Source organism: the organism of the source record quoted next, unplaced genomic scaffold (assembly GCF_019419815.1).
Source record: "Pyrus x bretschneideri cultivar Hongxiangsu unplaced genomic scaffold, Pyrus_bretschneideri_v1 Contig86, whole genome shotgun sequence".
Lineage (NCBI taxonomy): Eukaryota > Viridiplantae > Streptophyta > Magnoliopsida > Rosales > Rosaceae > Pyrus > Pyrus x bretschneideri.
The window spans coordinates 538,410-560,719 of record NW_025999827.1 but is presented as its reverse complement, the minus strand read 5'-3'; the positions used below and the strand labels follow the sequence as shown (position 1 = coordinate 560,719).

General features: G+C 37.2%; 1 protein-coding gene across 1 annotated transcript; it reads left to right on the top strand.

The window, feature by feature from the left end:
* Positions 1-14,047: 14,047 nt before the first annotated feature.
* LOC103954175 (phosphoglucan phosphatase DSP4, amyloplastic) lies at positions 14,048-20,561 on the top strand. Its single transcript, XM_009365980.2, is given in 15 exon segments — positions 14,048-14,183; positions 14,272-14,341; positions 14,440-14,484; positions 15,160-15,262; positions 15,472-15,548; positions 15,640-15,716; positions 15,905-15,985; positions 16,367-16,457; positions 16,459-16,500; positions 17,507-17,566; positions 17,898-17,954; positions 18,515-18,610; positions 19,561-19,620; positions 19,751-19,858; positions 20,262-20,561. Coding segments are annotated over 15 exon segments (1,044 nt in total). The 5' UTR covers positions 14,048-14,157; the 3' UTR covers positions 20,313-20,561.
* The last annotated feature ends 1,749 nt before the right edge of the window (positions 20,562-22,310 follow it).

The following is a 22,310-nucleotide window of genomic DNA, read 5'->3' as shown; positions in this document are numbered from 1 at the left end:
TTTTACGTCTTGCAGCCGGACGAGACCTTCTTAGGCTCAATTGGAACCCATGGCATGGAATAGATCGGGTACCTGCACCAAAGAATCAAGAATATCAATAGAGAAACATGAGTGATTATCATTAGGAAATTTCATAGTTTCAGAAATATTGAAATCAATCACTTCCCCATCGAATTCCATCGTTAAAGTGCCTTTAAACACATCTATCTTTGTTCGGGCCGTCTTCATGAATGGCCTCCCAAGAAGAATCGGCAAGGGTGGAGCATGGGTGGTTTCCTCCATTTCAAGGACATAGAAATCCGCCGGGAAGATCAAATTATTCACCTGTACTAAGACATCTTCCAATACGCCCTTTGGATAGGCATTAGATCTATCGGCCAACTGAATAATCACACCATCATTTTTCAATTCACCAAGGTTCATTGAAGCATAAATAGAGTATGGCATGACGTTAATTGAAGCACCTAGATCTAACATGCATTGTTCAAACTTAGTACTACCAATAACGCACGGAATTGTAAAACTACCCGGATCTTTGCATTTAAGGGGTAATTTCCTTTGTAACACAGCAGAGACATTTTCACTTACCTGAACCACCACTTTGTTCGAGATCCTTTTCCTTGTTGTACATAGTTCTTTTAAAAACTTAGCATACCTCGGAACTTGCTTAATCACATCAAAGAGCGGGATATTGACTTGAACTTTCCGAAAGGTCTCTAGAATGTCCTTCTTGGCTTCTTCCTTCTTTGATTGCCTAAACCTGCCAGGAAATGGCACGTTTAGTGGAATAGAACTAGAAAAAGTCGAATTGGGACTTACCTTGGTGGTTTGGGATGGTTTAGGAGGTCTAGATGAATTTGGCAAGGTTTGGTCATCCTTGGTCGTGGGCTTTGCTCCCTGTGCTTCTTCTTGCAACAACTTGTCCTCCTCGTCTTGACTTGATTTTGGTGGTTGTGAGGTGGTTCCAACTTCCTTGCCACTTCTTAAGGTGATTGCATTGGCGGTTTCAAAGCCACCCTTTGGATTGATAATTGTTGAGCTTGGAAGCTTGCCTTGATCTCGGAATTGTCCCACAAACTCCGCAATCTGCCCTATTTGCTTCTCTAATTGGTCCACCCTTTGGTCTTGGTTTTGCATCGCCTTGTTTTGATTTTCTTGTCCCTGAGACAGACTAGTAAGTAACTTAAGAACTGTAGCATTATCTAAAGACGTACCTTGATGGTTTTGGCTGGATTGTGGTTGGTTCTGGTCTTGGCTGTGGGTTCTGGTGTAAAACCCCGGCGGTTGTTGTCTAAAGCCTCCTTGTTGTTGAGGTTGTTGGGGCTCCCTCCACTTGAAGTTTGGATGGTCTCTCCAACCCGGATTATATATGTTGGAATATGGATCATTCCTTGGTTGATTGTGGCTTGGAAATCCAATGGCATTTGCACTCTCCCATCCCCTATTCTCAATCAATTGTGGGCACGTGTCTGTAGGGTGTCCTTGCATGGAACATACGCCACAAGAAGCTACGGTTTTGACTTTTGGACCTTCCACCACCTGAGAAAGCAACGTAGTAAGGTTAGCCATTTGATTTTGAAGTTCGGTTATGGCATTTACCTCATTGACTTGGTGTTGCCGTGGGGGGTCTCTTTGTCCAACACCTTCGTATTGTTGTGCATTATGTGCTCGGTTGGCAATTAGAACTTTTGCAGCCCCCGGAGTTTTATCCACTAACGCACCTCCCGCCGAGGCATCAAGCATTTGGCGTTCCATGGGAAGGAGTCCTTCGTAGAAGTATTGAATGAGCAGCTCCTCCTTCATTTGATGCTGTGGACAAGAAGCAACAAGTGATTTAAAACGTTCATAAAAAGAAGGAAACGATTCACCTTGATTTTGTTGGATACCACTAATCCGTTTCCTCAAGAGAATGATTGTTGAAGTTGGGAAAAACTTCTCCAAGAAAGCTCTTTTCATACTATCCCAAGATGTAACCGTTCCGGGTGCTAATTCGAAAAGCCAATCCTTCGCTTTTTCCAAAAGTGAGAATGGAAAAGCCTTCATCATCAGAATGTTCCCGTCGACATTTATGGGTGTCATGCTCGAACAAACAACCTCGAACTCCTTGAGATGCTTGTTGGGATCTTCCATGGAAAGCCCATGGTATTTCGGAATGTGGTGCAACAAGCTTGACTTCAACTCGAATTCATCGGTCTTGCCTTGGGCAGCCGCGGGGTATTGAATGCATAATGGTGCGGCATTGGCCAATCCCGAAGCGGAAAGCTCCTTGATTGTTCGGTTGTCTGCTTAAATTAACCGTCAAGTTTTCCTTAAGTTAATGAATTGGATGATTGCATACGACAACCCAAAGCATTCCTCACAAGTTCCCCACATGAATTGCATAATAGAGATACAAGCAAGAATCATTAAGCAACATGAAAACTATGAGTGTTGACGAGGCATTCGTTACTATGATTGCATGAAACTTATGCCAAGAATTTGTTTAAAGCGATTGTTTATAAGCAACCTCCACTACTTGTGAATATAAGTTCATAACTATTACGTGAAACTCACTTATATTCTAGCGTCAAATTCATGCATGAAAATTAAGCGTGCACTCTCAATAAACATACATAAATAGGTTATCAATCAAACAGTTAAACAATTTGAATTCACAACTTATGAAACGTAATTAGAAGTAATCAAATCATATTGCAAGCATAAACATATATTTCGAATCCCCCCCTAGCCAAGGGGGTTTTAGTTCCTCATACGTACAAGACAAAGAGAATTGAATTTAAACATTGGAATCGAGGAAAAGCAACACCTAAAAATTCCAACAACTCAAACTTGAATTGTATGAACGTTTAGGCACTCTTCTCCTCCTCTTCGTTGTAGCATAAGGTCTAAGGGATGTTGTTGGTTTGGTGTTTGCATGGAGGAATGGTTGGGAAGTGTTTTTGATGGATGGGGAGTGGTGGAAATGAAAGGAAGGCCACGGCAAAGGGAAGGGAGAATGTGTTTTGTGTTGTGAAGGTGGAGAGTGAATTGAATGAAAATGAATGAGAATGCAAGGGTTTTTATAGGAGGAATGGATGGGAGAGCATGTGAATGATAGCTAGGAGAATGATTAAAGGGATGTTGCTAGGTTGGAAATGCATGTGTGTTAGGTGAAATGTATAAGGGGTACACGGCAAAGGCTTGTGAATGCATGTGAGTGGCTGATTTGTATTGCAATGATGAAGAGTTGCATGTGGGTTAGGTGGAATGTAGGGGGAATAATGATGAAGCAAAGCTGGAAATGGGAGTCAAAGCCACGGCAAGGGGATTTTTGGTGGTGTAAATGCATGTGTTTGTGGAGATGTAAAGCAAATGATGTGCTGGAAATGGAAAGGGATGCACGGCATGGATGTGTTTTGGGTGCATGTGTGTGTATGTGTGGCTTAATGTTGAAGTGAATGAATATATGGCTGCATGTAGGTTGGAAATGATGAAGGAAATGCATGAGTGACAACTAGATATGTTGATGAATGCATGTGTTGAATTGGTGGTGAATGTTGAAGAGTTGCATGTGGCTAGGTTGGTTGAATGATGATGATGCATGTGATTGGTGGGAACAAAGGGGGAAACAAGGCACAAGGGTGCTTGAGTGAATGATTGAATGTGCATGTGGATTAATGAATGAATGGTGGTGTAATGATGAAGTGTGATGGCTGAAAATGGCAAGGGAAGGCACGGCACAATGTTGTTTTGGTTCTTGAAATGCATGTGAATGCATGTGAGTGCAATATGAAAAGAATGACTAATTAATGTATGTAGGGTGCAGCTAGGTTGGAAAGGTGTGGATTGTGGCTGCAATTTAGGGAAAGGAAATAGGTTTAATGCATAAATAAAAGGGCAAAGTGGCTGCAATGATGAAGACAAGCTGGAATTGATGTGGAAGGCACGGCAAAGGATGGTTTCTTGATGGTTTTGGGTTTGTGATGCATTGTTTGATTGGGCTAGAGGTTTTGCATGGCTCAAAGGTTTGTTTGATTGGGCTAGGCCCTTTGTTTTATGTCCCAAAGAGCATACAAGGCCTTCAAATTCGTCCATCCTCTTGGCTCCATGGATAAGCTATCCAATCCATGCCCAAAAATGCTCCAAATAGCCTCAAAATGCACTTTCTTGCTCCCTAAGCCCTTAGAACCTGAAAACACACAAAAGAAGCATAAAGGACTAAAATGACTAAAGAAACATAACGTAAATGCACGAGAACAAGCCATTTAAGTCGCATGAATATGCTCCTATCAAAACCATCCTTTGCCGTGCCTTCCACATCAATTCCAGCTTGTCTTCATCATTGCAGCCACTTTGCCCTTTTATTTATGCATTAAACCTATTTCCTTTCCCTAAATTGCAGCCACAATCCACACCTTTCCAACCTAGCTGCACCCTACATACATTAATTAGTCATTCTTTTCATATTGCACTCACATGCATTCACATGCATTTCAAGAACCAAAACAACATTGTGCCGTGCCTTCCCTTGCCATTTTCAGCCATCACACTTCATCATTACACCACCATTCATTCATTAATCCACATGCACATTCAATCATTCACTCAAGCACCCTTGTGCCTTGTTTCCCCCTTTGTTCCCACCAATCACATGCATCATCATCATTCAACCAACCTAGCCACATGCAACTCTTCAACATTCACCACCAATTCAACACATGCATTCATCAATATATCTAGTTGTCACTCATGCATTTCCTTCATCATTTCCAACACACATGCACCCAAAACACATCCATGCCGTGCATCCCTTTCCATTTCCAGCTTTCACATGCCTTCAAATGCATTTCCAGCACATCATTTACTTTACATCTCCACAAACACATGCATTTACACCACCAAAAATCCCCTTGCCGTGGCTTTGACTCCCATTTCCAGCTTTGCTTCATCATTATTCCCCCTACATTCCACCTAACCCACATGCAACTCTTCATCATTGCAATACAAATCAGCCACTCACATGCATTCATAAGTCTTTGCCGTGTACCCCTTATACATTTCACCTAACACACATGCATTTCCAACCTAGCAACATCCCTTTAATCATTCTCCTAGGTATCATTCACATGCTCTCCCATCCATTCCTCCTATAAAAACCCTTGCATTCTCATTCATTTTCATTCAATTCATTCCTCACCTTCATCCACAACACAAACACAATTTTCCCCTTTTGTTGCCGTGAGCTCCCCATCCATTTTCTGCATCATTCTCTCCTCCACTCCATTTCCATCACTCCCCATTCCTTCAAAACACTACCCAATCCATTCAACACACCAACAACATCCCTTAGACCTTATGCTACAACGAAGAGGAGGAGAAGAGTGCCTAAACGTTCATACAATTCAAGTTTGAGTTGTTGGAATTTTTAGGTGTTGCTTTTCCTCAATTTCAATGTTTAATTTCAATTCTCTTTGTCTTGTACGTATGAGGAACTAAACCCCCCTTGGCTAGGGGGGGATTCGAAATATATGTTTATGCTTGCAATATGATTTGATTACTTCCAATTGCGTTTCATAAGTTGTGGATTCAATTTGTTTAACTATTTGATTGATAACCTATTTATGTATGTTTATTGAGAGTGCACGCTTAATCTTCATGCATGAATATGACGCTAGAATATAAGTGAGTTTCACGTAATAGTTATGAACTTATATTCACAAGTAGTGGAGGTTGCTTATAAACAATCGCGTTAAATAAATTCTTGGCATAAGTTTCATGCAATCATAGTAACGAATGCCTCGTCAACACTTATAGTTTTCAAAGAACTTAATGATTCTTGTTTGTATCTCTATTATGCAATTCATGTAGGGAACTTGTGGGGAATGCTTTGGGTTGTCGTATGCAATCATCCAATTCATTAACTTAAGGAAAACTTGACGGTTAATTTAAGCGGACCTAATTAACCTGGGGTGTTGAGAATTCATGGTTTATTGAAAAGCAATTAGAAATCGTTTTGTATGCAAGTATAACATGTGTGGAGATGAACCCCTTAGCTAGCTTCCCATCCATTCATTTCCGTCAATTTCGTATTTACAATTTGTTTTCTTTGCAATCTATCCATTTTAGTTTAATCTCGTCCAAACCTAAATCCCCCCCCCCCCATATTTTGTTTAAGTTTTAGTCTTAATCTTTCTTACTTTTAGTTTTGCATTCTTCGAGTTTAGTATAGTGTTTTAAACTTGTTTTTACGTTTTTGAAGTCAAATCCAAGTGGTTAACAATCCCTCCTAATCCCCGGTCCAGAACGATCCCTACTTACATACTTACTACAATTGACGAAAAGAGGGTTTAATTTGTGTGCGTATAATTCTCGCATCAGAAGCAACTTTGAAGTTTAAAATAACTTTTGGTAGATTAAAAGTAGATGATGGTAATTACCTTCCTTAATTTATTAAAAGCAATAAAGGAGTGGCCACATTCAACGGATGATTGGAGTGAGGCAGGATAATTGCAACCTTTTTAAGACCTTTTATGAAGTCACTTTAAAAGTATGTCATTCCAATACTCCAACATTCATAATACTTTTGGTGATTTGTTTCGGATCAAAAGTCTTTTGCATGAAAGCAAAAATAATGAATTTGTCTTTTTTTTTTTTTTGGCCAAGAATGAATTTTTTTTCTATGATCTTTGTGGTGATGCAAGAAAAATATGACAAATATTGTGGTTCAATTGAGGATGAAATCAATATGTTTTTATTGCACTTGTGCTCGATCCTTGCCATATTCAATATGGTTGTTGTTTATTTGAGATAATATTTGGAAAGGACGACCAAAAGTTGAAAGTACCACAAATGCAGTGAAAGATTTGTTGATTGATCTTTACAAGATTCATGAAGATGTCTTCCTCTACACAACAAAGTATGAGTAGTGGTGGTGGTAGTTCTCAACGACGAGGAGAATCTTCATAACTATGACCATAACCGAAAGAAAGTTGAAAGAAAAAGATGAAATGAGGAAAGCGAAGAGAACCGAGTTATACATAATGATGTGGATATGTATCTTTCCAATCCTAAAGAAGGGAAAGCAAAGGAAAATTTTGATAGGGTACTCAGAAGACAACCCACGTGGTAAAAAATTAGGATTTATACCCTTATGATAAAGATTATTAGCAAATTTAACCCAAAAGAAAGATTTCTGTTAAATCTCCAGTTAAATGTAGGGATAAAAATGTCCAACCACTCTTTACCCTTTCCTTCTCTTCCTCTATGTGTGTAATTGTATCTCCTCTTAGTGCTCTCTGTAGGCTCACACATTTATTCCAGGCTCACACATTTATTCAGTCTACTACAAATGCATCCCATACATATTCGCCATCGACTACATACAAAAGCAAATGATACAATTCAGTCTGAACCCATATTAACCTTTAAAAAAGAAAAAAACAGAAGTTATCTCAGAAACAAAGCAAGTTATCTTAGCCATCTCGTCCTCCTCCTCCACCTTCGACATTTGCAGCGTCGACAATTCCGACAAAGCCTCTGTCGAGTCCCCTCACTATTGCCGCATCTAAGTGGCTTCCAGCAAAGAGAGAGAGAGAGAGAAGATTCATCAATACTTGAAGAATCCCACAGCTCTCAAAAACTCCAAATTTGGGGAAATATGTTAGGTGGAGAAGCATATGATTTAATGGAAATTGGGAGGGGAAGGTATAGAGGAAGAAGGTGCACAAGATAAGGGATGAGGCATAGGTCAAAAGGTGAGGTGTATGATGGAAAAAAGTGATGGGAGGGGGTTGTGTTTGGTGGTAGAGGAACAGGGAAGGCCTCATATTCGACTGTTATGTGGGGATAAGATGGTGTAGGGAAGCCTTTTGTTGGGTGTCACCCTCCAATGTCTTTTTTTTTTCATTGTTTTTTCCACTAAGAAATTAGGTAAATGTTTAGGAAGGGACGGTGGAGGAGAATAGGTCGTGGGATGGGAGGCATAATCACATAGAGAGAGAGAGAGAGAGAGAGAGAGAGAGAGAGGAAGAGAGATGAAGGCACAGAGATTGAAAGAGAGAAAAAGGCTAACGAGTGCGGTTGGACATTTTTATCCCAACATTGAATAGAGATTTAACATAAATCTCTCTTTTGAGTTAAATTTGCTAGTAATCTTCACCACAAGGGTATAAATTCTAATTTTTTGACCACAGGGATTGTCTTCCGAATTTAGAAGACTTGAACTTTGGTTTTTTGTTTTAAGCTAGAAGACTTGAACTTTGATGTATAGTTTAAGTTTGGACTTTAGAAGACTTGAACTTGGAATGTTTATTTTAAGTGTGGAAGACTTGAACTTGAAATGTTTATTTTATTATGATTCTAGTTGGAATGTTAACTTTGAATTTAAAAAAAAAAAAATATATATATATATATATATATATATTGAAAATTTGAAATGTTAATTATAAAATTAAAAAAAAAAAAAAAAACTAAAGCGAACCGAAATCGAACTAAGGAAACTGAACCAAACAGTGACTTCCATTCGATTTTCGATTTCGGAAAAAAACCAAAACGAACTGAACCCACCCTCTAAAAGAAAAGGGTGGATAGTGCATTTACAAAGGATAAAACAAAGATTGACAAAGTTATTGAATTACATGATTTGTAGAGCACATGCGTTCAAGATTTTAACACATTCAAACTTGTTTATTTAAATGTTTCTACAAGAAAATCAATTGAACTGATTCTCCATTTTATGAGTGTGGTGGTATGTTTTTTTTTATTCTAATGGTAGTTCGTTATTGATTATGAACGTCAAAAATCCGGGTTTCTCAAACTCTCCGTCACGGCTACCACCGCAAGTGGTAGTGTGTGTGACCTACTTTAATGTGTTATCGAAGCACTAGAGACCTTCTAGTGACCTTGTGAACCTGTGTCTAGTTCGGTCTCCCTAGATTCCATTGTTTGGTGTAGTGATCAAATTGGACCGTTACTCGTTTGTATGATTGGCGTTGTCAATTTGTAGAACGTTGTTGTTCGTATGTTTTAAGGACCTTAGGAACTTACGGATCGGAAATCCAATGTACGAATTTTCTGGATTGGATTACTAAGGTTGTTGATCATACGACCGACTGTTAGATCGTCATGAAATTATAATATGTTGTTACACATAATATTTGAGGACCTTAGAAACTTATAGATTGGAAATTCAACATACAAATCTTCCAAATTGGATTATTAGGATTGTTGATCGTACCGTTGACCATATTGACCAAGGGTTAACTTTTGGTCAAAATGTTCTGAGTTGTTCCTAAATACTGAAATTGGTATTACTAGAGACTCGATAAAGTTTAGCAGACTTACTCTATTCAACGGGCGATCATGGGATGTGCACCTTGGTTTATGTGCAAGTGGCACCTTGATGTGGTATACGTGTTTATTGAACTTCTAGATGATATAAATGATATGTATGATTACTTGTATGAATATATGAGCCTGGAACCCTATTAGAAGTGTCATGTAGAACTTGTATGTCTATATGACAAGATATTTAGTTGTTATGTGAAATTAATAGTATATGTGCTCAAGTTGTAAATCATAGGTGTTGTTGTATAAGGTATAATGTGTGATGATGCGACTGCACCATGAAACAATGGTGGATGGTCCTGCTTGATATATTTGCGATGGAGACCATACGTATTTAAGGGTGATCATGCTTGGTATATCCGCGATGGGTGATCACTGCTTACACGAATAGATTATACATATGGTTCTGCTTGGTATATCCACAATGGGAGACCATACGCAATCTAGGAGTGATTATGCTTAGTGTGGGACCATTATTTTCCAGGGTTAGAGTAAGGCTTATCCAAATACAATTACCTTAGAAGTCCGGTCATGGATTCACCAGCTCCAGGTAAAGCTGTTGATGAGTCAATTTTATATTATATATTTAACCCTATTCTTAGTATATTTTGGTTGATATTTTGGAAGAATTTTGATACTTTGAATTATATTTCTAATATAGGACATTCGACTTCCTCTAGAGCAAAACGTGGTCAAATGGACGAATTTTAAAGTAATTCTAGTTGAGAACGTTCGTGAGTCACTTGGCTTGATTGTATCAAAATATCAGATTTTTCCACCAAACGGTTATTTTCTAGCAATAAAATAAAGGAGAAATGCGCGGTGCTGGAATAATGACGTTTTGGGCTTAACTTGCATTTTTGGAGCCCAAGATGACCTTGGATGGTTTTGTGGCCTTCTGGAGATGTGTTCAGAACGTCCTGATCTTTAAAACAAGCTATCTTAGGCTGGATTTGGAGGAGATTTGAGGCTAAAACGTGGCTGAACAAGTACTTGGCAGATTCTCCTAGTTTAATTAGGGCTTTATTTTCTAAGATATTTTATTATTATTTAGTTTCCTAGTTGGAATAAAGGACCTATGTTTTAGGGTTTGTGCAATGGCTTAGCAAATATATTGCTTTGCCGTTCTCACTTTTTGGCTACGCTTATTATTATGCAACTTTGGAGACAAAAAGTAATTGCTAGGGTTCTTGGAGATTTTCTACTTTAAGGTTTTTCCATTCCTTTTATTCTTAATAATATTTTCTATGATTTCAATTATGAATATGCCTAACTAATTCCTTTTGCTAGGGCGAAGCCTTGAGCCTTAGCATAAATATATAATTTTTATTTAATTGCTTATGATTGATTGCATGCACACTTTGAATTATTAACTACCGTGATTAAAACTATCTAATTGTCTTAATGCCTAATCATCATTAGGATCTTTAGAAAAGTAATTTGATGCAATTTTGATCGGAAGGTTCCTTGAAATTGGTGCTGGCTTCTTGTAATTAATAATTGTAATTTCACTTAGGATGAACACCACATTCTAAGCGTTGCATGGTCTTTCAAAGGATTTTCATAAAGCATAATGAGTCTCTCATGTTCAGATTTGATCCGAACGTCCGGACGGGTTGCATGTTAGATATACATTCTATGTTTGAGGTTCCAAGTAGAATATAAATTAGGAAAACCTAACCTTCAAAGTGGCATGTGTAGATCATAAGTAATTGGTAAAAATACATAGGATTGCTAGGTGATGGTGGAACCCTAGTGCTTTCTTAATTTGATTTTTCCAAAACAGTTTTCTTTCCCCTTCATCTTTAATATTGCATATTAGTTTATTTTTATTAATTAAATTCATTTTAATTTAAGTAGGTCATAAAAATCAATCATCTCAACTTTTTGCTTTACAATAATTAATTGGAATTTGGTTTGCTTCAATTTATTTAATAATTCGTGTGGAGAACGACCTTGTGAGAACCGTTTATACTATAATATCCTTGTCATTCTTGCAAGTATCATAGGAGTTTTTAACCCGTTTGCGTGTGTGGTAAGTTCCTTATCAGCTATATCAGAAGGAGTAGTGATGCCACCATCGCCCTATTCTAGGGCAATAGACGGAGTCCTTACAACACCGTTGGATGACCATACTTGTTCCGCAAAAAGCACGATTTGATCTGGATATGGACACAATCAGATCCTTTAAGTCTTTGAGTTCCTACAATCTAAGGATATTGGCATGCACTACAAATAATCACAACTCTTAAGAGGACGCAATATCTACTCCTAAACATCGTCTAGGATTCTCTTAGCTTAGAACGAGGATTCTATCCCAAAAAAGTCTATCTCCCACAGTATGAATACACCCATTTAAGGTTCATCTCTGGTAACGCAGTTTAGACACTTGAATTTTCCTGCTTACTGCTTGAGTCTAAACGTATTCATTAACTTGATTATCAGAGCCTTTGGCCAGCACACCCCTCTCGGTCTTAGGCTTGCTCACAGGTGTTTACAATTTTGCAGGTCGCTCGAGTTTGTACACACCCACCACTCACGACAGTGCGCGAATTTTGGTTCCAACAATTAGTGCTTTCATTGAGAGTGAACTCTTATTCCTGTCGGCCATATCAGTTTACCCATTGACATGTATGAGAGTTCAATTAACAACATCAACTTTGTCGTCTTCCATTGCAATGCCCACCAATAGTACGAAGGGGTCACCGTTATAAATGAGATGTTGGAAAACGTCATGGAAATCTGTTTGTCTCTGGAAAGCGCTCGTCAAAGCCCGCTGATTATAGAACCCACTCGACTTGCCAACATGAAAGTGCGCGTTGAAGACTTAAAGGAAGCTATTTCCTATTTCAAAGAATTGGCTACCCGAAAGACAAAAGTAATCAATCTGACCTCTAACGAATCGCCTCAACCTCTGACCCTAGAAGAACATTACAAGAAACCTAGAAGGCTTTTGGGTCTCCACCTTGTCTAGTGCCCAAGGTAGAAAACGTTTTCTGGAGTTAATTGCACATACGGCGAGTAAGAATACTTGGAAATACCTGGAGAGAAAGAAAGGCAACTTGCAAGAAGCCAAAAATGGTGGCTTCCATCAACAAGCCACTAGCCATCGATTCCAATATCTTGATGTTCTCAGACCGAGATCTGGAAGATGTCAACTTGCCCCATGTTGATGCCCTCTTCATCAAAATACAAATCTCCAATGCCCTAGTAAATCACATCCTGGTTAACAACTGCTACCCAAGTTTCGTTCGAGCAAAAGTCTTATTAGAGATAAAAGAGCTTAAGAAAACAATAAAATCCCAGTAAGGGCATGAGTACCCAATGACAAATATCTATTTTGAATACAATGGATATAGAGAATTGTTGAATTACAAAGTGATGATCATCAATGATATATATTGGTTTATATAATTGTAATCCAAAAGCTTGAACACCTCTAATTTGTGGAGCGGGACCCGCTGAGGCAAACGGAAAATTGGTTCTTGTCACTACTGGAGCTCCGATGCCAACACGAAAAAGCAGAAGCTCCTCCAAAATGGCAGATTGAAAGGTCAAGTGTTGGGCCATTTGCATGGATAATAACTGATGGATGTTAGCGATTTTCGTTTGGAACCCGTCTCGTCGAGCCACCAAGGTTGCCAAGAAGTCTGAAATTTCTCGATTTGGGTCCAGGAAAACCTCCACAGAAGAAGAAGGCTCTATTGTGGCAGCCCTCTTACCCAAGGCGGAGGAGGCTCTGAAAACCAATTGATGGGCTCACAACAATGTCACAGCAGGAAGAAAATGAAATATGCAGGAAAAGGAAAGGAAATAAGAAAATACTCTTCTTCATTCATATGCCAAAAAACTGCAGCTAGGGTTCTAAATACATGAGAACCTACTCTTACCCTACAAGACCACTAATACGGAGATTACGACACGTAGCAAACCAAAAAAGACATACAAAAGGATAATATTAGAGACTAGGCTTAATAGTTCGAATACCTTGGGCCTCCTATGACTTGAAGTCCATCATAATATATATTAAAGTTATTAAGAGCTAAGATGGTTGAACATCGTTTATTAATAATGCATGTGTGCGACAAACGGGGAATGTTGCAAACACCAAAAGACAAAATGGTTACTGTTTAGGCCTGAAATCTTGGGTTTGGGCTGAAATAGTCTCTACTTAATAAGGGTGTATTTAATTGAGAATTTGAAGGATTTTAATTCTTTTTAATGAATTTAGGGGTATTCAATTAGGATTTTAAGTAATTCTCTAAAATTCAACGTGTATTCAATCAGGATTTTAAGTAATTCTCTGAAATTCAACATATATTCAATCAGGATTTTAAGATAATTTATTAAATTCCTTAGAAATCCGGATGTATTCAATTATGATTTCAAAGAAGTTTATAACATTCCAGATGTATTTAATTAGGAATTTATTTTAAAGAATTGTAAAAAGTTTAAGAATTTGAGAGAACTGAAGAGATTTCCCAATGCAATTTAAGCATTCACAAATCTCTCATCTCCCTGAGATTTCGAGGGAATTGAATCAAAATTTTTTATGAAATCTCTATAAAGCAATCAAACTCCTTTAAATTTCTTAAATTTATAAATCTATTAAAATCTCTTAAATTTTCAATTGAATGCAGAATTGATTTTCAGACAGTACACTTTTGAGAATCTCCAAAAAGGGCACTCTCGCCCTTTTCCTTCCGCCAAGCAAACATCTATATAAACCCAAACACAACAATATGTCGTCAGTTGGAACACTGAGCTCTCTGTCCCTTCTCTCTCTCTCTAAGATCGAAAGAAGATCTATCTTTTTTATTGCTGTGATCAGAGATGAACTGTCTCCAGAATCTCACAGGGTCTCTCATCCATTTCCCTACACACATATTCCATAAACATTCACCGATTAATGAATCTTTTTTCATTTCAATTTTTTCCAAATTTCAGATCCTCTGTTTTGCCTCTCCGGAGCTTCGGAAGCAGTCCCAGGAGGCCTTCCTTCTCTATCGCAACTCTGGTATGATCATCTTTCTCCCCCATTACATATAATCTGCGTATGCAGGCGTGGTACGGAATGTTTTGCAGATTTTACCAACTTCTCTCACTCAAGTGCAGGGAACAATGAGCTGCATCGATCTACCCGGAAGCATGGCCGTCAAGGTAAATTAAGAATTTTTGAAAGCTTCTGTGATTTTTTCATGCTTGGATCTTATAAACTTGTCTTTTTTTTATTTTATTGGGTTGGTTTCTGTTTTGGGTAGTTTTTCTCTCTATTTTTTTCTTGTGTTAATGAAAATTAAGTCTGGGAGATGGAAGCAGTTATGAATGCATTTTGTGTCATTTGTAATTGAAATTACTTCAGCTGTATCATTTTCCGAATTCAGGGTTCGGTGTTTCTCAGAAGATAATTTGAAATGAAAGTGTAGTTAACAGCCTGGTGTTACTGGTTTAAGCTTCTAAAGTCAGTGGTAAATTGTCATGGTTTAGGAGAAGTGGATAATGGATTCATTGTTGACGCGCTAAGATATTAATAAGCCTTTGGACCATAATTTGTATCTCCTAGTAATGACGTAGTACTTGGTAGGGTATGAATTATGCTCATTGATAAGCATCAATGGGTGACATAGTACATGATAGGATATAAGTCTTTTGGCACAATATCATTTGACTGTGATGGCCCAATTATGTTAAGTAGTTTCTGTGGATCTATGTGTTTTTCTGTAGGGTAATTGTGGATGAGCAGTATGCATGCCTTCATTCAATTAGTTGTTCAATTTGTGAGACATGTTGTCTTAGTATCTGTTGTCGATCATGCTACTTGGTGTGATTCTGTAGGCAATTTCTGGTTCCACCTCTAGTGCTGAGACAAGTGGTGCTGAAGCGAAAGAGGAAAAGTCTGAGATATATAGTAATAACATGACAGAAGCCATGGGTGCTGGTAAGTTAAAATGCTTAAAGTTTTCATAGGAATGGCTCGATATACTGAGAAACGAGATATGAAATTGTAGGATTTTTCAGTGTTGGAATCTGGTTTGGAGGGTGTGCACAGTGTTTAGAATTTAGATTGATTTCTTTCGGTGTTACATTTTTATTGTTACTTTGTTTCTGTCATTATAGCTAACAATTTCTCATATAATCTTGATGCAGTCTTGACCTATAGGCATGAGCTAGGTATAAACTACAACTTCATACTTCCAGACTTGATTGTGGGGTCTTGCCTACAGGTGATCATTGTTTTTATAACTGGTCATAGTAACAACTTTTATCCATTGTTAAAGTTTCCTAGACCGAGTATTTCGTTTTACTTATAACCAGACTCCTAAAGATGTTGACAAACTTCGAAGCATCGGCGTGAAGACTATATTTTGCTTGCAACAAGATTCAGATTTGGAGTATCCTGAATATTTTGTCTTCGAAGGTTTCTTTTGCCATAAACTCATTACTGGAAAAAAATTCACTTGATTCACTTCATTAGGCATGAGGTAATATTTGTAATGTGTTGGCCATTTGAGGCAACTGTCACAATTTAAGTTTATTTAGAGGAAAATTAAACTATAATTTCCTTAATTAAAACTTCCAGATATTTTAGTGTTGACATTGGTGCCATTCAAGAGTATGTCAAAACATTTGATGACATTGAACACTTGCGTGCTGAAATAAGGTCAGTTATTTGAAAATTGTTGGTGTTTCTCTTATTGTTGTTCGTTTTCTGGATGAATTTCTGACATTGAAGCATGATAGTTTGTCTCTCATTACTGAAAAGTAGAAGCAGTTAACTTAAGTTTCTATTTCCCAATTCTATCTATACCAATCATATCGAATGATCTTTTTAGTTGTTTGGAGAGCAATATCAATAACCAGCTTATGAACTTTCACATACAGTTTTTTTTCATTAGAAATTTACTAATTATTCGATCTGTCTGTCCTTCTCTGTCCCTCTCTGGGGAAGAGTCTGTCTGGATGAGCATGTACATTAGCACACATGACACAATACATACATAGTTGCTTCGTATATTCAGCCGGGTAATGTTTGATGTTGCAGGGACTTTGATTCATATGATTTACGTCTCCGGCTTCCTGTTGTCCTTAGCAAATTATATAACGCCATAAATCAAAATGGAGGTGTCACTTACTGTGCATTGCACTGCTGGACTTGGAAGGGCTCCTGCAGCTGTGGTATGTTGTTAATGGTGTATTTAAAAATAATGTTATTCTTCCCAATGTTTGCGTAAAATAGCAGACACCTTATGGAACTAATGGATTTAACCATTCACATGGAAGCTCACCCACCCGCCTGTCAATTTCTTAATTACTTATAAAATAGTGTTATGCGTTTGTGCTTTTGGTATGCGTATTTTCATCCATGACCATTTATGTTTGTGTTTAGTACTTTGTGGCTTTTTTTTTTTTTTTCAGCCAGAATTAATGCAATTGTATTTAGTTCAATACAAATTAAAATGAACCTGTTTGACGTCCAAGGTTTACTATTAGTAAGTGTACCAGGGAAAATGAACAAGGGGGAAAGGTTTTAGTAAATTAACCTAAAACGTAGGAATAGTTTTTTGTCAAAGCCAAAACATATGTTAGTAGATTACGTACAAGGGAAAGCTCATACTGTTTAGACAAGGAGAAAATGTGGGAGTATTTTAGTTTCTTGTATTGTAGTGAACCCATGTAACGTGTGTTTTCCGCATGGGGTCTCATATATCCCTGCAGCTAAAAATTTTCTTTATTCTTTAGACCATCCACAGACCGGGCAGTTTTTGAGCCCTCTTGACAGATGCTTCCAATCCTGCGAAGAAATTTTTTCAGTTGTCTGCCAGGTCTGGGAAACACACTCATTAGTAATTCCCTATGAAGGGGGAGATGTGGTATTATTTTAATGTTAAATGCGAAACATTTAACCTACACAGTCAAGAATTTAGTAAATTTGTTAGAAAATCATTTAAATCATATGAAGCCAGCAACAATAGACAGGCATACACAAATAAATGCATATCCAAATAAGTCTTTGAAAGTAAGAAAAAACAATGAGAACTGTTAGTAACATCAATTTTTTTAATATACAGCTTGCATTGTCTTTCATTTCATATATACTTATTGAATTGTCCATTACACAGATCAGTCTGGTGTGTTGGTTATCTCGTTTTAACGTTGTTCTTGAATGTTGTTATGATGGCAGTTGGCTTACATGTTCTGGGTACTGGGATACAAACTTACAGATGCTGTCAATTTACTTATGGTAACCTTTTTTTTTACTCATTCTGATGTGGAATTTATCAATAATTCAATACAACATATCTTTTTGGTAAAAGAGCTCCAGTGCATTTTATTTAGTGAAAATGAAAAATCCTAGAAGTTTAGTTTTGTATTCACAAATCTTTGAGAGAACCTTGCATGTCAAGCTTTAAAATCATTAATGAGTTTTATGTAGTTGTAAGACATTGCTATTTCAGAAGAAAAAAAATTCAGAAGGTTCGAATGAATGATATGACAGCTAAGCCGCTGTACTGCATGAATTAATCTGGAACTTCATAACGTCTCAGAAGTATCTTTCTATGGATTTAATGTAGAGAAAACGCCCGTGCTTCCCAAAACTGGATGCTATAAAAAATGCTACTGCAGATATTGTGAGTATTTTTTTCTTTAATGCTATTTTATATAAATAATTGCTTAAGTCGTCTTTACATGTTACCAGTTTTTCACATGTATCAATTTTCAACTTGAAAATATGATGATATTGTAAAAGTTTCAGGGTGCATGGTGACTATCTATTGAATAGAAAGTTTAGAAATTAGATTAGTATTCAACCGCAACACAGTAATAGATCCATTCCTTAATGAAAAAATCTTGCCAAAATTGCCAGGTGGTAAATGCATGCTGGTGATTGTTTTCATTTATTAATGCTTGAATTCATTAGTAATATGAATTACTGAAGGTGGATAGTTTCCCTTTCTTCTGTTTTTTTATTGAAATTTGCACAAGCCACCCGGACTTTCAGGTTATGTGCATTTGCCACCCAAAGAATTTTTTTAACAATTAGCACCGAGACTTTAGATTTTTCGCTAATTTACCATCTCCATCTATCTCTGAAACAGTTTAAGTTCATTTGATCTGATATCTGTCTTCTTTTGTTATGTAAAGAGGAAGTTATTAAAAATCCACATGTCACATATCTTCTTGTATAAAGCTTACAGGCATGACAAAAAAGGTTGTCACGTTGACTTGGGGAGGTGATAATTGCTCTACAGTGGAAATCTCTGGACTTGATATTGGATGGGATCAGGTAGTAATCTTTTTTATTTCAACCTTAGCGGCAGACTTCTATTCTTGCTATAGCCTCAAATTGTGGTTTTAATGTATAGTGCTTTCTATCTCTAAATGCGTAGTATGGTATGGACTGTTTTGGACTGACTCTTGGGTATTGCTTTTCCGATGCTCATTTTTCAAGATAATGTGATAGAGATGATGGGGAAGATTAGTCTTATAAGAAGAGTATATGTATATAATCATGTATAGAGATGCTCGCACCTTAAGAAAGCATGTGGTTCTCCAAATGACCTAGAAACAAGTAGAGCTGTTGCAACATATTGTTCAAAGCAGATTTGCATGTCCTAGTAAAAGAATTTAATCCCTATTTGTAAAGGTCCAAGTCGCGGCTTATTAGATAGGATACAGATGTTACGATTAAACTCATCTTGGGTCACCACAAGACATAATATGTCATTGTGGTGCACATACATTAGATTGATTGATTGTTCTGTGCGGGAAGGTCAAGGAAGTTGGTGACCTGATGACAGGAGAGCCAGTGATGGCTCATGATGTTCTTATCAATCTATTATGTGCCTGTGCATAAAACTTTGGTTCGATTTGAGCAAGCAATCCATTAAATTTGAATAATTATCAATACATATCATCAAGATGTTGAAGAAGATTATATGGGATTGGACATGAAAAAGCATAGACATAATGAAGTTTTTGTTCAAACATCATAAGAACAGAACTGCTGTTGACTTGAATAGTGCGGTGAAAAAGTAGTTGCTTCTTCTTTGAGCAATGGCCAAGAAGTTTTCCATTTTACTTCTATGTTTATTGAGGATAAATGAAACATAGTGATTTTGAATGCTTAAGATCTTATAATTTCAACTGTTGGAATTCTGCTGATAGTGATACTGATACATATTTTACGGTTTGTGTTCATTCAATCTGTGACTTTCGCTTGTGATGCTTGTCCAGAGGATTCCTTTAGAGTTTAATGACGAACAGGGTTCATGGTTTCTCAAGAGGAAATTGCTGGTGAGGATTTTTCTGAATAAAAAATTTGCTTATGTTTGGTCTTTCAGGTTCAGCATTGGCTTTCATAGCATTCAAACTTTGAATGTTTTATTCATCGACCAGCTTATTAAAATGAACTTATGCTTTACAGGAAGGACGATATGAATATAAATACATTATTGATGGTGGATGGACGCACAATAAGCATGAGCCTTTCACCTCTCCCAACAAGGATGGCCATGTCAACAATTATGTTCATGTAAGGTTCAGCTTTGAGTCTTTGTACATAATTAAATAATCTAAAGGGAAAATATAAATATATATTCCTTTATAAAACAATCTTGAGGTTCTTTTGCCTATTGGAGGTAAGAAGAAAACGGTAAAATTTTAAGATATAATGCCCTTCAGGGCTTTGTTTTGGACAATTTTGTCCGCACATAATTTTTTTGTATAAGGAAGCAATTTGTCCGCTGGGCATCAAGAATATGCTAGATATCTTTCCTTCTTTGTTAAATAATGCCAGATATGTTTCAGGGAAATTGGAAAGGAAGTTTTATAAATTTGCTGCTTACTTGTGGGATTAGAAACTTAGATCGCATGAACGGATTTTAATTGTTCAGGTCTCACCAATTTTCTTCTCATTGGCTGAGCTTCTCGTGCAGGTTATTGAGAGGATCCTAACAGTGCTAGTGCGACCATACGGAAGAGGATGACTGGTGATGATCCTCAACTTACAACAGACGAACGACTGAAAATAAGACAGTTTCTCGAATCTTGTCCCAGTGATGAGTGAATTACAAAAGGGCAATACAGTTGTTCTAGCATGTTAAGTAGTAACTGTACGAGTTCCCTATTCTTATATGTTAACATATATGAAATAATGTGGTATAGTTAATGATCAATAAATGTAAATTCCTATTCCAGCAACAACTTAATAATAGAAGGAGCGGAATTTAAATTGACTGACCTGATTTGTGAATGAAGAGATTGGAAACTGCTGATAAATGCTGTAGAGATCTTTTCAGAAGGATGAAGATAGGAAAGCTGTGTTTGATTGTGGTAGAGGTAAGTCCTGCTCAACATGAATTTTCCACAGCCTTGTTTCATGATTATTTGTTTGAGTAGATTTGATGCGAGTTTGTTAAGAGGTTGATGATAATTGAATAATCGGTACTGGCACAAAATTCTACTTATATTTGTTTGATCCCTAAACTGTAAACCAACTATTGTGGGGTTCAAGACTTATTACAGATTATGGTAAATTGCATTCTGCAGAGGTTATTAGAGATTACAATATTCTCAGAGTTTCTGTTAGGAGACCATTTGTGGTGAGCTTGATTTTTGAATTATGTTAAACTGTTTGTTGAATTCCTTTCTGTTGTTTTTTGAATTATAATGTAGCATAATTATGAAGTATCTGGGCTCATGGGTCATGTTTCGGTTTGATGTGAGATGTTGGCATCTGTAAGTTCAAAAGGGAAATTATTTTAGTGACCTACTCTTTATCATTAGGTAGAAACTTTTTGTTTACCTGTGGTGATCGATAAATTTTCTGCTTTCTGCGTTTGTTACTCATGTGTTGATACAAGACTGGGAAACTGCTGACATGAATTGTTAACTTAGATGCGTGGTGGATTCCTGATGTTGCATTTCCGTGTACTTGCACTAGTATTGTATCTTTGTTTGATGTATAATTCTTTTCACCTGTTGAGGTTTCTGGTATCGGATTCTAGAGCTGCTTCGCTTCTGTTTTCCTCGAGACCACCAGATTGTGTTGTTGGTGTACTTTTTTGTGATTTAGTTGCAGCTGGCTGCTTCTCAGTTGTATCGTTCTTTCTTCCTTCAAGGAAATCTATCGTTTCCTCCCCAAACCATCAATTGGATCTCCCAGTATTTGACCCAGTATGGCCCCTAGATCCAAATACCACAGCACCCTACTCTCCTGCTACTCTTTTATTGTTTTTGTTTTGGTTCTCTTTCCTCCCCGAACCATCAATGTGATAAGGAACAAGAAAACCAGTAGAGGAGCATGAGTGAATCATCCCAAACATAAGACTTCTCAAATCTCAAATAAGGAAAGAAAATAGTACTAATTGCTTCGGTTGTGTTTACAAAGTGATCTCGGGCGTGACCATTTGGTGTGGTTTGAAAAATCTCGCTTCTATTCAATTTTCTACAACTTATTGACAAGATTGGTTGTTTTGAATGCAAAATCATCTTGAAGGGTTTAGGCTTTATAGTTTTAGTCCGATGTCGGTGTCAAACGCTCAAAATTTATTGGTTAACGCACTTAAAATAATAATCCCTTAGTAGGTTGGAATTGAAATTGAAATTAAAGACTCAAGAGTTAAGTGGTTCACTTCTCAAACTGGACTACATTCATTGTGTTGCTCAAGTTGTACTCATTTTAAAGGTTACAAATAGTGTTCAGCTAAAAACTTATCTTTCTCTCTTTAGTCATCCAACCACCTTACAAGAGGTTCCCACCTCTTTATATAGGCCCTCCATGAACCATAAAAAAAAAAAAAAAAAAAAAACTCTTACATTTCTAGCATTTAATGTGTCACATGCATCGACTAGCAGGTTGGAACTTTCTTTAACCATCAGTCGACATTCGGCGCGTGAAGTGATGCTTGCTCAGTTAGGGCACGTCTTTCTAGATCAATACGTACCAAGCAACCAGCTTAGCCTTGATTTATCAAAAATGTCAT